We start from the raw sequence: 13945 nt of genomic DNA on the forward strand, positions 1-13945 counted from the left end.
TTTAGGTATCTTTCATCTTTGGTATTGATGTAATTAGGTCTTCATTTTTTGACATTAATCTCCAAATGGTTGTATTCATATCTACAAAAAGATTGTAAAAGGGTAGGGGGTATTTGTTCATGTTTTAGCCACATCTCTAATAGCGCTTGTCAAAGCTAACTGGTATATAAGGAAGTCTTGTTCAGTAATGTTATATCTAAAACTATCACACATGATTTCGGTAGATGTTAAATAATTAAAAATATCACACATATAAATCATTCGGAAGTACTTAAACTGATTTTCATTCATTCACAACAACTAGGTCATTTCCAATCAGATCAAAATACTATTTCGTTTCGGTTTTTTTTAAAGATCAAATGTTAAATAATGAAAATATTATTTCCAGTAAATTTAAATTTATGCAGAAGTAATCAGATTTATAACTGATTTTCTACAAAAAGGAAGGGGGCGTTCATTCATTCAACAGAACTAGGCCATTTCCAATTAGATTAAAGAACCGATCCTATTTCGTTTCGTTTGTAATTGATAGTTCAAATGTTAAATAGTTAAGAATATCACACACCAAGTGGTCAAAGATCACGAGATGTGAACAGGGCTAGCCCTAACCCTAACCCTGGCCCTGGCCCCAACCTTTACACATACCCTAACCTACAATCTCCGTCAACAATCACGTGCCCTAACTTTTTCTACATCTCACCGACCTTGGCGAAATCTGGAGGTGACCTTAAGAAATAGTCTAGCACCAAATAGACGCTGGTATCTAAATACTAAGGCCAACTGTAGATTTAGTCACCCTAACCCTTACCACAACCCACAATCTCGTCAACAATCACGTGCCCTAACCCTATTTACGTTTCGCAACGTTGACGAAATCTGCAGTTGGTCTAATATTTAGATTTTACCCCACGTAGACTAAATATAAATTATACGGAAGTAATAAAATGTATAAGGGGTGTTCATTTAAAAATTTCGATTAATGGCTATAAACAGTTCTCGCTATAACAGTTAAACATTAGATAATGAAAAGGGAATATGTTTCAGTGAAATTAATCCATTCCGAGAGACGTTATGGCCGTTTGAAGAATATCTAGCTTTGGCTGTATGACGGAAAGTGATATGTAGGTAGCTACATCCATACAATTGTGATGCGGCTGTCGGTTTACTATTAGGAAGACTTGCCGCTTTTAGAAAGAAATTCTCAAAATGGCGCCATTCGAAGACATTCGGCACACCGCGACAGACTGCAGTAACCTACATCTAACATTAGCTGTTTTAGGGGATTGAAGGTGTGCCGAATGGCGCTACCTTTGCCAAGTGGGGATCCCAATATGAAAGGAAGGAACGGTTCGCAAAGCAATGGTAACGAGCATTTATCATTGCATCCGCCACTGCCACATTTACGAATCAACCATGGCTCATTACTTTCATTGTTCTACCACTTCTTTTGTAGACTAATGAAAAATTATTACAGTCTCGTTTTTTTTTCGTACTTTTATCAAATCTATTTCTGTTATAAATCATCAAATACACCGATTGAACTTTCCGAAATGTATAGTTTTTCTTCCAAATTCGAGTCGCAATTGTATCAAGTCGTAATGGTTCATAGAGAAACATAGCTTTTAATGCTAGTAACCACTACTTCAGCAATACGTTAATTATTATATTGGGCCACCAAAGAGGTATATGTTCTTCAAAAGAAACAAACGTCATAAATACATTATCTAACTATATCATCTTTCAAATTGAGCTTTGAAGTTAATTGAAGTGGTGCAAAATAAATCGATTTTTATTTTAAAACAAAACGATTAAAACGCCGTAGACAAGAATGTTTAAATAGAATATAATTGAATAATAAAGACAATAAATAGTTCCTGGATATTTGGTGCCAAACATCTCATAAACTATGTCTCGTTCTGTATAGAATAAACGTATTATAATGAAAATGGCTAAAGGTAAATCTATTTGAAGGAGTAGTATTGTACAAGTAGGTACTTCAATTACAACTTTAAAAATCTCTCCTCCTTCAGTATTAAAGATGCGTTATGTAAGACTAACGGTTGACTCGGCGCTCAGGGGGTTGGATGGCCGAATGGTTAGCGCATGCGCCTTGTATCATTAGTTCTGTCATTGAGTCAACTGGCGTGGTTTCGATTTCCCGGTTGTACGTGACAAGGAGTAGGGTTGCCTGTCCAACCTTGTGTTTTTTTCCGTGTCCTCCGGTTCCTCGCACTGCTAAAGACCCCAACGCACAAGGGAATTATTGAAATAAAATTGAACCATATGTTAGTCCCGAAATAACCTAGTTTGTGGACCATTTCTCTCCCCCGTCGACTCGGCGCTGCACGATTTATGGCCTTAACTCCGAAACCGGAAGTGGTAGGCCGTCGCGACCAAGCCTATGTTATTGTTACTCCCTGGTCTGACCAACCTGAAGCACGTGCTAACCATTCGGCCACCCAACCCCCCTCTGAAGAAACGGACGACAGTCAAAAATATTAGTATAGATTTAGATAATGAGATGGCCGTTCTTGCTAGAATAGGTCGGAGATAGACACGCAATCAAACTGAGGTATTGGTAACCCATAAATCATTTTTTTTCTCTTTTAAAGCAACATTATGTAAGATTTTGATAAAAGAACTGACCTTTCTTGCTATAAATGAATCTATTGGAAATTTTGCTTAAATTGCTTTATTCTAAGCGAAATGATGCTTATAGTTAAATATGAAATGGCTAAGATGATCTAATCCATTTATTATATAAGCCATCCGCTTGCCCAGAGAGTTGATTATGGGTTTGTCATGTGACTAAATGTCTAAATAATAGTTTATATAGCAGTTGAAGTTAGAAAAAAGACCTGCAATAGGCAGATTAAGCTCTTACATAATGCATCTTTAATAAAAGGATATAAAAAACCTCTCTAGATAAAAGATGTCGGACAAATAGGTTTTAATTTAATAAAGAGGTTTGACGCCAAGAACACTAAACATTAATTGAAATTACACCAGAATGTGTGGGCTATTCAACTAGAGTCGAAAACCATCACACTCCAAACTAACGACACAAAATCTTTGAAGTACAAAAGCTAATAATAAATGTACTATCCTGCAGCTGATTTGATTCAAAATGAGAGAGAGAGAGAGAGAGAGAGAGAGAGAGCGAGAGAGAGAGAGAGAGAGGGGGGGGGGTAAAGTCCACTCGACACAAACTAGGTCATTTCGGGACTAGCATATGGTTTAATTTTACTTTAATAATTCGCTTGCGCGTAGGGGTCTTGAGCAGTAAGAGGAAACATGAGGACCCTGAGAAAACCCACGAGGTTGGACAGGCAATCCAACTCCTTGTCACGTACAAGCTGAAGCTGGATACCACTCCACTTGACTCAATGACAGATCTTATGATCTTAAACGCACGCTTTAAACCACTCGACCTCCCCCCCCCCCTTCCTCCGTTGTATGAAGGTAAATGAAATGAAATGAAATGGGGTTTAACGCCATACCGTTCTGCTCTTAGTGGGCTAATGAAGACGGGCATACGCCATACAGTGAACTATGAGGGAAATTTTGCCCGGACAGCGGCACTACGCCTACCCTAATTTCGAATTCCAATTTTCAAGGGTTCTTATTCTTTTCGCTAATATGTACACGGTGTATCGGTTTTTGTCCCATTCGAATGACTAGACACTGTTCATTGACAGCCGCCAGGCTATCTGTTCTTAACATCAAGGGGAAACTTCAACGTAAAAAGCCCGGGAAAAAGCTAGGCCAACCCCGGGATTAAAACTGGGACCTCCTGGTTAGCGATCCAGCGCCTAATTCACCGAGTCACCGCTGCTCCACAGTAAAAAAAAGATACAATTTCTAATACGACCACCATAAGCACCCAAAAATGCTACTGACTTGTCCATAGACCTGTGGTCATCTGACATGCTGGCCAAATGAAACCGTGAGAGTAACGGCGGCGAAACATCATAGGCTGTCGATGTAGAAAAGTTTCACTCAGTCAAGATACACAAAAACTCCGCTGTAATCCTTTTGACAAAGCAGCGTTTCTACTTAATTTAACAATCATAATTTAAATTGTTCGAGTAACAAAACTAACATGCATGCAATTTTAAATAGGTGTAAGATTTAGATAAAGAGCTGACCGTTCTCATTGTAATATTTCAAACATAGATAATGCAAAATGAATATATTGAAAGTTTCATTCAAATGAATCCATTTTGAGCGAAGTTATCAATGGTTGTAGTTTTGACAAGATGTATGCTTGGTCGTAACCTCGTTTCGTCAGTTTTTAAAATAAATCATTAAATGTCCGAACTGTTCTAATCTACTTAATATCGGGGCCATCTGACTGATGGCATCGAGGGTTGATTATGATCTTGTCATGTCAACAAATGTCTAATTACGGTACTGGTCATTCGAGTCTTAGCCTCGCTTCTCCATTTTTAAATGAAATCATTAAATGGCCGAACCGTTCTAATCTACTTAAAATCCGGACCATCTGATGACATCAAGAGTTGATTATGATCCTGTCATGTCAATGAATGTCTAATTAATAATTATATAAATTTATCTAACACCCCCCACCCTACCCCACCACCACCTAAAAAAGACCTGCAATGGGCAGATGTAGCTCTTACATAATGCCTGTTTAAGTCTATAAAAGTATTCGTTTAATTCTAAGAAAGTAAAAGGAAAGCGTGAGTATATCAATATCGACCAGATATATTACAATAGAACCTACCTTAACATCAAGTCTGTAAGCTGAATCTCTATATAACTATATAATAAAAAACACGTGTTCAATATCAACACTTCCACAACAACAAAACACCTCTTTTCATTATCATATCTACTTTGTCTAAATCGTAAATTCTTTCCCATTTCACCTTTTATAGGTCTCATTTTCTCGCTACGGGAGCAATATTAATTGATCATGTTTAAGGCACCTTAAAGGCGCCAGTTTGTCCCTTTCTTTCACGTTTACCCAGCAACTAGAGCAATTAGTTGGACCACTTCCATTCAAGTGTGTCTCACCATCTTCTAGCCCGACAGCTCAGCCTGCGGTGCATTATTCTATTTGGAAAGCGGAATCCGCCAAAAATAGTTTAATCTAAACTAAATCAAGAATTCCGCGTAAAAAAGAAGAATAAAAGAAACAGACTGAAATTAGCATGAAATGAAATCTACGGAATGAAAGAAATTTCCATTTACATATATAGGTAGATTTTAAAACATACAAATGAAATGGTGTTTAACGTCCTACTTTTCTGCACCGTAGAGGCTAATAAAGACGGTCGTACGCCAAATACAGTGTGCTATGAGGAAACTTTTGCCAGGACAGCGGCACTACGGCCTACTCTTATTTCGAATTCTAACTGTCAAGGGTTCTCTTACATGCACGCCAACGTGTACACGGGATATCGTTTTTTCGTCCCATTCGAACGACTAGACACGGACCCTAGGTCCTGCTCCACTGATAATGAGAAACCATATCGGATAATCCCGTGGAACCTTTTCGACCAACACCGGGATTGAACGCCGAACATTTTGGTTAGTGAGCTACCGCCTTACTCACTGAGCCATCGCGTCTCCATAAAACATACAAGTTTCTATTTTTTTTAAAATAATGGGATTGGATATAATAACATATTTAACCCAAACAGTATATTATTACGTTAGAATGTAAGTGTTCGGGGAAGGATGGGAGAATCTTTTATATCCACTAGTGTTAAAAATAAACATATTTAAACAAACAAGCAACAAAACTATTTATTAACTAGAACTGCCATGCAGTGATGACGGGTTTCACCGGTGCCAAAATGAAAAAAATGAAATGAAACGGGATTTAATGTCCTACTGTTTTGCTCCGAACTGGGCTAATGAAGACGGGCATACGCTATACAGTGTGCTATGAGGGAAATATTGCTCGGACAGCGGCACCATGGCCTACTCTTATCTCGAATTCCAACTGTCAAGGGATTTTTTCAAGGCCCTCCGTCCTGCATCACTGACAAGGGGGGGGGGGGCACGCCGGTGGCACGTTACCTTTTAACTTCTGCCATTCCCATTACCAATAAAACCGTTAAACAGAATTTCCATATGAGCATTGCACACGTGTTATATAATGGACGAAGAATTAAATTAAATCCAGCAATATCAGTTCCATTTATACATTTGTTACATATATCATAAAGAACATACAGCAAACAAAGACTCGACACGATGAAACCACTTTCTTATCAACAAAATTTATAAACTCTTTATAACGTCTTATTATAATGCGAAATATCTTAAAAAAACAGTCCTGATAAAATTGGTTTTCTCGGCAATTTAATAATTAATTATGAATCAATTATTTAAATCGTCCCGCTCATCACAAAACAAACGTGTTGTTTCTTGGTTGGGTCCCCTTATATGAAAGTAAATTGGAAAATATGGATCCATGAACAAAAATACAATACTGCTTGGTGGTTTTTAAAGAAGCTCTTGAGGAAGCCCCGCGGGCATGCGACCGGTGTTAATACAGATCACGCTGTTCTAGAAGAAAAGGTAAAATGAAATGGGGTTTAATGTATAAATGGATTGCACCGACTGTGCTAATGAAGACGGGCATACGCCATGTCAATGTATGTATCCTTTGTTTGTTTCATGTATCTTTCTATTATGTTTATTTGTATATGCACATAACCTTGTAAGGTTGTTTTATGCAATAAAGTTTCTGCCCGGGCTGCGGCACTACGACATGTGGAATTCCAACTTTTAAGGGTTCTTTTAAGTGCACTCTAATGTGTACACGGGACCTCGGTTTTTCTTCCCATCCCAACGACTATACGTAGTCCTGTACCACTGATAAGGGAGAAACACGCCGGGAATTTTCTCGGTCAACACAGGGATCAAACGCAGAACCTCCAGTTTAGCGAGCCAACGTCTTTCCCACTGAGCCACCGTGGCTCCCTTGAAGAAACAGTGAGTTAATTTTGACTTCCCATTCTTTCCATAGTATAGTACATACATCATCACACTAGAGACAAATGAATCTGTTTCACTAGCATCAAGTTACATGCTAATTATAAACAAATCACTTATATATTAATTATCAGGCGTGAAACTGTTAAATACGTCGGATTGAAGGGGTGTTCAGACAATAAAAACTAGCGGGAAGCCCTGTCTGGAGGAATAGAAAGCCATCTTAATGAAAAAAAATATTGTCTGTATTAAAGGCGCTGCAGCTCTTAAACTTAGGTTCAACTGTTTGGTTGAATTTTGTTAATTTTAATCTGATTTGAATTAGTGATGGGATGATCTTTGTGCGATTAAATATTCGTATAAACAGGCAAGCGGAAGTCAGTTTGGCTTTTAATTTTTGTTTCGTTCTTTGGCTAAATCTATGGACAACTGAAGGTAAAATCAATAATATCTCAACTTTAGCCCTGTGTTTTCGGGTCTTGCAATTACTGAAATAAAATTGAACCATATGTTAGTCTGAAAATGCCCTAGTTGTTATCAAGTGGCCGTTAAACCCCACTCCTCCCTCTCACTCTTCCTTGTTAAAGAGGAGAATTGTGTTTTTTCGACCACCAAGTACCTCACGAAACAATACGCATTAAGCATTGTGTCATGCTACTAATATCTTTCTACTGCCCCGACAGAAAATGCCGCCCTAGTTACGCTACTCTACTAGATATATGGGAGTCACGGGGGCTAAGTGGGAGTCACGGGGGCTAAGTTGGCTCGCTAGCCTGAAGGTCGCGTTTTCGATCCCTGCATTGACCGAGAAAGTTCATCGGGATTTTCTGACGTGGTTTCCCCTTGTCAGTAGTGTAGGGAGGAAAGCTTGACAAGGCCAGCAGTCTAGTCGTTCGGATGGGACGAAAACCCGAGGTCCCGTGTATACATTGGCGCGCACGTAAAAGATCACTTGGCAGTTGGAATTCGATATAAGAGTAGGCCATAGTACAGCTGCCCAGGCAAAATTTCCCTCATAGCACACTATCAGCCCAGTCGGAGCAGAACAGCAGAACGTTAAACCCCATTTCATTTTATTTCATTTCTACTAGATATGAGATTCATACATCAACGTAAATATCTATCAAAGCCTAGCGTTATAGTGCATCAGATTTAAATCTAATATCCCCAATAAAAAAATATCAAAAAGCGATTAAACTGTCAATAATGCTCGTTGAAAACGTCTAAGAGGGAGATTACAAGTGATCTCTATAGCGACATTTCATACAACATCGCTGAGCGGATTGACGCCAATTCACGACTTGAAACCCCACGAGACAACCCAAGGGCCCTATAGACCAATAACACCTCTCCACTCATCCTGAAGATTGAGACGATTAAAATACTTGAATGAATTTATTCTTCTTATCGATACGTAAAGTTGGTTTGATATTTCACGACACAAGAGACAAATCTTCATTTAATTTTAGTGGTTAAAAGAGCCACTCAAGGCTTCAAGATCAGCCATTTACAAAAGATGGCGTCAGTTAGGCGAGTCGAACACATTTATTTCTACATCTTCCGCAGTGTCTTGTGTTTTTCCAATTCTAACCAAAACAACCCCATATGCCCACAACCCATTATTTTTCATTCGGTACACCACTTCATCGGCTTCATTAAGCTTCAGAGTAAAATACTGGACATTTTTTCTCCCCGGCAATTGTGTCTGAATGTAGCATCACCTCTTGGCCCGCACAGCGCCGTACATTTTCACAAATCAATCCGCCTTTTATTGTCTTGTCAGACAGACAACAAATATTCTAAGTTCCTGAAAGTCACAGACAGTTAATAACTCATTCATTTAATTAACGTTTTACTTTTTTCTTACACTACAAGTTATTGGCAAATTTTCCTTGGTCTTTTTTCCGCGCGGAGAATGAAATGTGTATTAACGTCCTACTGTTCTGCACCGACTCTACTGCTGAAGACTGGCATACGCCGTACAGTGTGCTATGAGAGAAATTTTGCCCGAACAACGACACTGCCGCCTACACTTATAAAAAATCTCTGACAGTTGGAATTCGATATAAGAGTAGGCCGTAGTGCCGCTGTTCGGGCAAAATTTACCTCATAGCAAACTCGATGGCGTATGCCCGTCTTCATTAGCCCAGTTCGGAGCAGAACAGTAGGACGTTAAACCCCATTTCATTTCATTTCATTTCTTTTGCTCTGAAGTCGACAGTTTCTTTAAAACTGTTTCTCAAGTTCTCCTTTTCCAAGAACAACAGTTTGTGATTTTAAACTAATATGATTAAAACACAAATTTATACGTCGTATTTCGCTTCGGTTTTGTATAATTCCGGTGACCTTCACAAAATGAAGTCAAGTACAAGTATAGAAAAGTAAAACGAAATTTTGAACTTTAAATAAAAAACGAACGAAATAGGATATGTGGGTTTGTCATGTTGGGTCTATACCAAAGCCTGCCGATTTTCAAATAGTGTACTTGTGATCAAAGTCGGACATTTTTTGGCGATCTTTTTAAACGCACAGATCACAGCCTATATCTGAATAAGGTACAAAAACGTGTTCAAGGTACATGTACGCTCCGTTTGAAATCCATCCATTTATTAGACAACGTAAGACTTATGTGACATAATATAAACCGTAACAGATTTTTTGGGGCCCAAAACACGTTATATATACACCGAGTCATTTGGAGACTAAATCTAGCTAATTTTTGGAACCTAGAAATGGACAAAAATGTTTCGCAACGGTTTCCTCTCACTGCTAAAAACCCCGACGCGCAAGCGAATTATTGTAATAAAATTGAACCATACGTTACTCCCGATATGACCTGGTTTGTGTCAAGTGGACGTTAACCCCCCCCCCCCCCCCCCAAGCCCCGCCTCTCTCTCTCTTTAACGTTTACCCCCCCCCCCCACACACACTCTTATTAACGTTCGTTTATACCAAAGTGACATCACCCATAAACAACCCAATCCCTATATGAACGCCTTCTTCTGCCCAGTCGGTGCAGATAGTATAGGTAGCACGTAGGGACCTTTAGCAGCAGGGGGGAGACGGAGGAACCTGAGAAAACCCACGAAATTCACCCTGCTCGTTGTCACGTTCAAGAGGGGAATCGAAACCACCCCACTTGACTCAATGACATACCTTGTGATTTCACGCGCACCCGTTAACCACTAGATTATCCAACTCACCCAATTTCAATAGGAACTCTGCACTGATTATTATTGCAAAGTTTCCGTACGATCATCAAATTTCTTTTATCTTACATCGCGTGTGTCCTAAGAGGATAGGTAAGACGTCTGCTATATTTTGATAAACTTGCATCAACGATCATTAAACGACTATCTGATATGTGTATTTACTCGAAATAAGTCCCGCCAATTTAATTTTATGTTTTTTGGGAACACCTGTAAAATTTTTCCTTCTTATTTTATTGGGGAAAAACTAGTTTCAATTCCAAAAGTACTTGGTTGCATTTTTTTTTAAGTTTTGAAATTTTAAACAAGAAATAATTCGCATAATTCGTGTGGTTATTTATTAATCTACACCCGGACTAACAAAAAATCAAATTGGTGTAGCCTAAGAGTAAGCTTACAGGATGTGAGTTCATTCCAGATTAACTTCGTTTCGTATTTTGGTGTCTTATATTACGGGATGAAAGCCGCGGTTATCACTTTTTAAATGGCCAAGACCCGAATAAAACCATTTATAGTATTATTGTTTAGCTTCACTAAATAACCTATTAATCTTCGTATGGCTAATATAAGCCTTTCGTTTTTTTTTTACTGTAAACGTCTGATAGACTTTAAGACGCAGGATCTTTTCTTATTAAAGGCACGATAAAATATATAAGAGTTCTTCCCGCGCCTTGAAAAAACAACATCAAACGATTAGAAGATTAAACAATAGACATTAGATAGTCATTATTATTCTTTACATACCAATATTAACCCTTTCTACTCACCGGCTATATTCAACATATCCATTTTCATTACAAGTTCATCAAGAGCAATTGGGAATTGCAAGCAAATTTGAAAAATTGGTGTTCACGTAAATACTTTTGTGTAAGAAAAAAAAAAAAATAAAAAAAAAAATAAAGCAAAGCAAAGCGCCGTATATATCAATTAGTTTTTATTCAACGTATCTATTCCATTTTCATTAAGGTCATCAAGGACCACTGGGAATTGCAAGTGGTTTGAAAAAATGTTGTTCACTTCAGTAGTTTAGTCGATAATATAAGAAAGATAATATTATAGCAAAAAAATCCCCAAAATCCCCCAAAAAAAACACCCCCCCCCCAAAAAAAAAAACAACCCTTATATATTAAGCAGGCTTCATGTAGGAGCTAATTCTGCCTATTGCAGGTATTTAATTCTTTGGGCCTTTAATGTTATTTAAATTATTAAATAGACATTTATTAACATGACAAAACCATAATCAACCCTCGATGCCATCGGATAGCAGATTTTAAGCAGATTAGAACGGTTCGACGACCATTTAATGTTTTAATTTAAAAATGGAGAAGCAAGTCTAAGACTCGAATGGCCAGTACGGTGGTTACGGTCAATGCACGCATCTTGTCAATAATACAACCATTGATAATAATTACGCCCAAAATAAAGTAATTAGAATGAAATAGTTCAATATGTTCATTTTTTCATTATCTATTTTTGAAATATTTTAGCGAGAATGGCCTAAATCTTACACAATTCCTCTATAACTAGACTCTAATCAGCCCGTCCTTTCAATTTTCATTATGTTCATAATGGTAAATTGGGAATTTTCATTATGTTCATAAAGGTTAATTGGGAATTTTCATTATGTTCATAAAGGTTAATTGGGAATTGCAAGTAATTTGAGAAATAGTTTAGTAGTTATTAAAACCCCAAGAACCAAAGAATTAAGACAAAGAAAAACTTTTTAGTAAATATCCATTATGATTTTATTCAACATACCCACATACCATTAATTTCACAAGGAGCCGTTGGCAATTGCATGTAAAATTGAGAAATTGGTGTAACCTTGTAAGATAGTTTAGCAAAAACAAAAAAAACAAAAAAAAAATAATAAAAAATAAAACAAAAAGACCCCCCCCCCCCCCGAAAAAAACCCAAAAAGAAAAACAAATTAAAACAAAGAAAATCATATTGCGTAAATATAGGGTAGACTGTATTCAACATATCAATTTTCAAGATGTTCAGAAAGGACTATTGAGAAATGCAGTCAGTTTGAGAAATGCAGTCAGTTTGAGAAATGGGTGTTCACTTGTAAGATAAGTTAATAAAACAAAACCTAAAAAAAAAACCTTAAAAAAAACCCTCAAAAGAAACTTTTAAAAAATCGGCGTCCCAGAATCTGTTTTTCGATGTATCTGATGTTGTTGTACGAGTGTACAATATAAGCACACTAAGTCAACCGCACGATGTAGATGACGTGAATGAAGAGAACGTGTTTACAGACGTATGTTGCGATTGGCATCCAATGATGATGGTCGGGTTACATAGGCAACTGCGATTAAACCAATAATGTTTGCAAAAACATTCAATTACACCGGCTAAAATTTTCATAACTATGTAGAAGTCTCCAAAGCAAATATAAAGTACAATTGTTGGTATAAATATTGTTTGAACAATAATCGAAGCGTTCTTTCTAACGTCTAGTTGTTAAAATTATTACAAGTTATGTCGTAATATGATCCAGTTCTTACCTTATGGTCTGTGTATTGCGACCGATGATTGTCCGACTGTCCGTCTCCACCAAGTCTGCAATTATATTGATAGAGACTATACCACTCGACAACCTCACAGCCAATTAGCTTTTGTTATAGAAATTCATTTACAAAAAAGGTGTGAATAATTTTCATTTGTAATACAGTTGACGCCAACGACAATGTCAAGCATCTCTTTCAGTCACTTTGTAAATTCCAATGCTAACGTTTCAACCTGGCAAGGACAGTTTTTTCTTCTTGTTTATAGTGCTAGAAAATAATAAAGACACTCAGAAGTTTGTTTCTACAAATATCAGAAAACAATCAGTAATTTCAAACTTTCGCTCGTCCGCCTCCGCGGTGTCGATGACTACGTTAAACGTGTGTTTCATGTATAAAGAAGCAAGATTTCCCGCCAGAGACAACACCACAGTGTATACCCTTGTCTCTGTTTGGCGGCGTGTTTTTGACGTTTGATACCCGAATTATCTAGTCTTTGGTCTTGTGTGGTCACCAAAATCGACCTGACCTTTGACCTTACCTGTTTACTACCCTTATAAATGAGTCCCAGTGGCACCAAATCTCTCTAAATTCATTCATCTTTAATCGGAAGATGAAGTCTTTTACAATCTAGACGATATAAAGAAAATACATTTGAAAATACATTAAGTGACAAGAGTCTTGATAATCGCATATTAATCCTATACTGATATGCATGGATTAATGTAATTGCAGTTTACCTAGAACAACCCTCGACTTCGTCTTCAAGCTGTATTTCAATCGTTTTCAACAAGCGTGTTTATTTACGTTATTATTAGCCGTGTTGCGCTTTAAAAAAAAAAAAAAAAATAACAGTCGTCAGTCAGACTGCATCATTGAAATTGATAATTTTAATCGGTTTCAACGCGACAATCAAATTGAGAGGGATTAAAAAACACTCAAAAGGGGACGTCTATGTTTGAAGAGCAGAGGTAAACTAAGTCTTACTACCCTACTGTAAATTCCTCATTACGTAAAGAAATATGCTAGGCCATACAAAATAAATATCCTGGGTCCTGTTTCACGAAATTTTAACTAAAGATAAAATCCAAATTTTAGTAGATACTTCTATTTTGATTAGATAAGCAGTACAATCAGTCTAATATTATAAAATCAAATTACTAAAATTTGGATTTTATCTTAGTTAAAATTTCGTGAAACAGGCCCCTGGTTCTCTAAACGGGCTGTATGACCCTTTTAACTTTAATAATAAAA

The 13945-nt window shown here is 37.3% G+C and overlaps 1 protein-coding gene across 2 annotated transcripts in view; it reads right to left on the bottom strand.

The window, feature by feature from the left end:
• LOC126811608 (noggin-2) overlaps positions 1-12783 on the bottom strand; it is a 37128-nt gene extending 24345 nt beyond the window's left edge. The window contains exon 1 of one of the 2 annotated variants that reach the window (XM_050537315.1): positions 12692-12783. Coding sequence is in view for 1 of the 2 variants with exons in the window: in XM_050537314.1 (XP_050393271.1) it covers positions 4748-4908 (161 nt within the window). In the remaining variant the exon portion in view is untranslated. Of the gene's footprint in view, positions 1-4747; positions 5009-12691 lie in introns of those variants that run through there. The other variant, XM_050537314.1, reaches the window with a different exon arrangement.
• Between the last annotated feature and the right edge of the window lie 1162 nt (positions 12784-13945).

Source organism: Patella vulgata, chromosome 2 (assembly GCF_932274485.2).
Source record: "Patella vulgata chromosome 2, xgPatVulg1.2, whole genome shotgun sequence".
Classification (NCBI taxonomy): Eukaryota; Metazoa; Mollusca; class Gastropoda; family Patellidae; genus Patella; species Patella vulgata.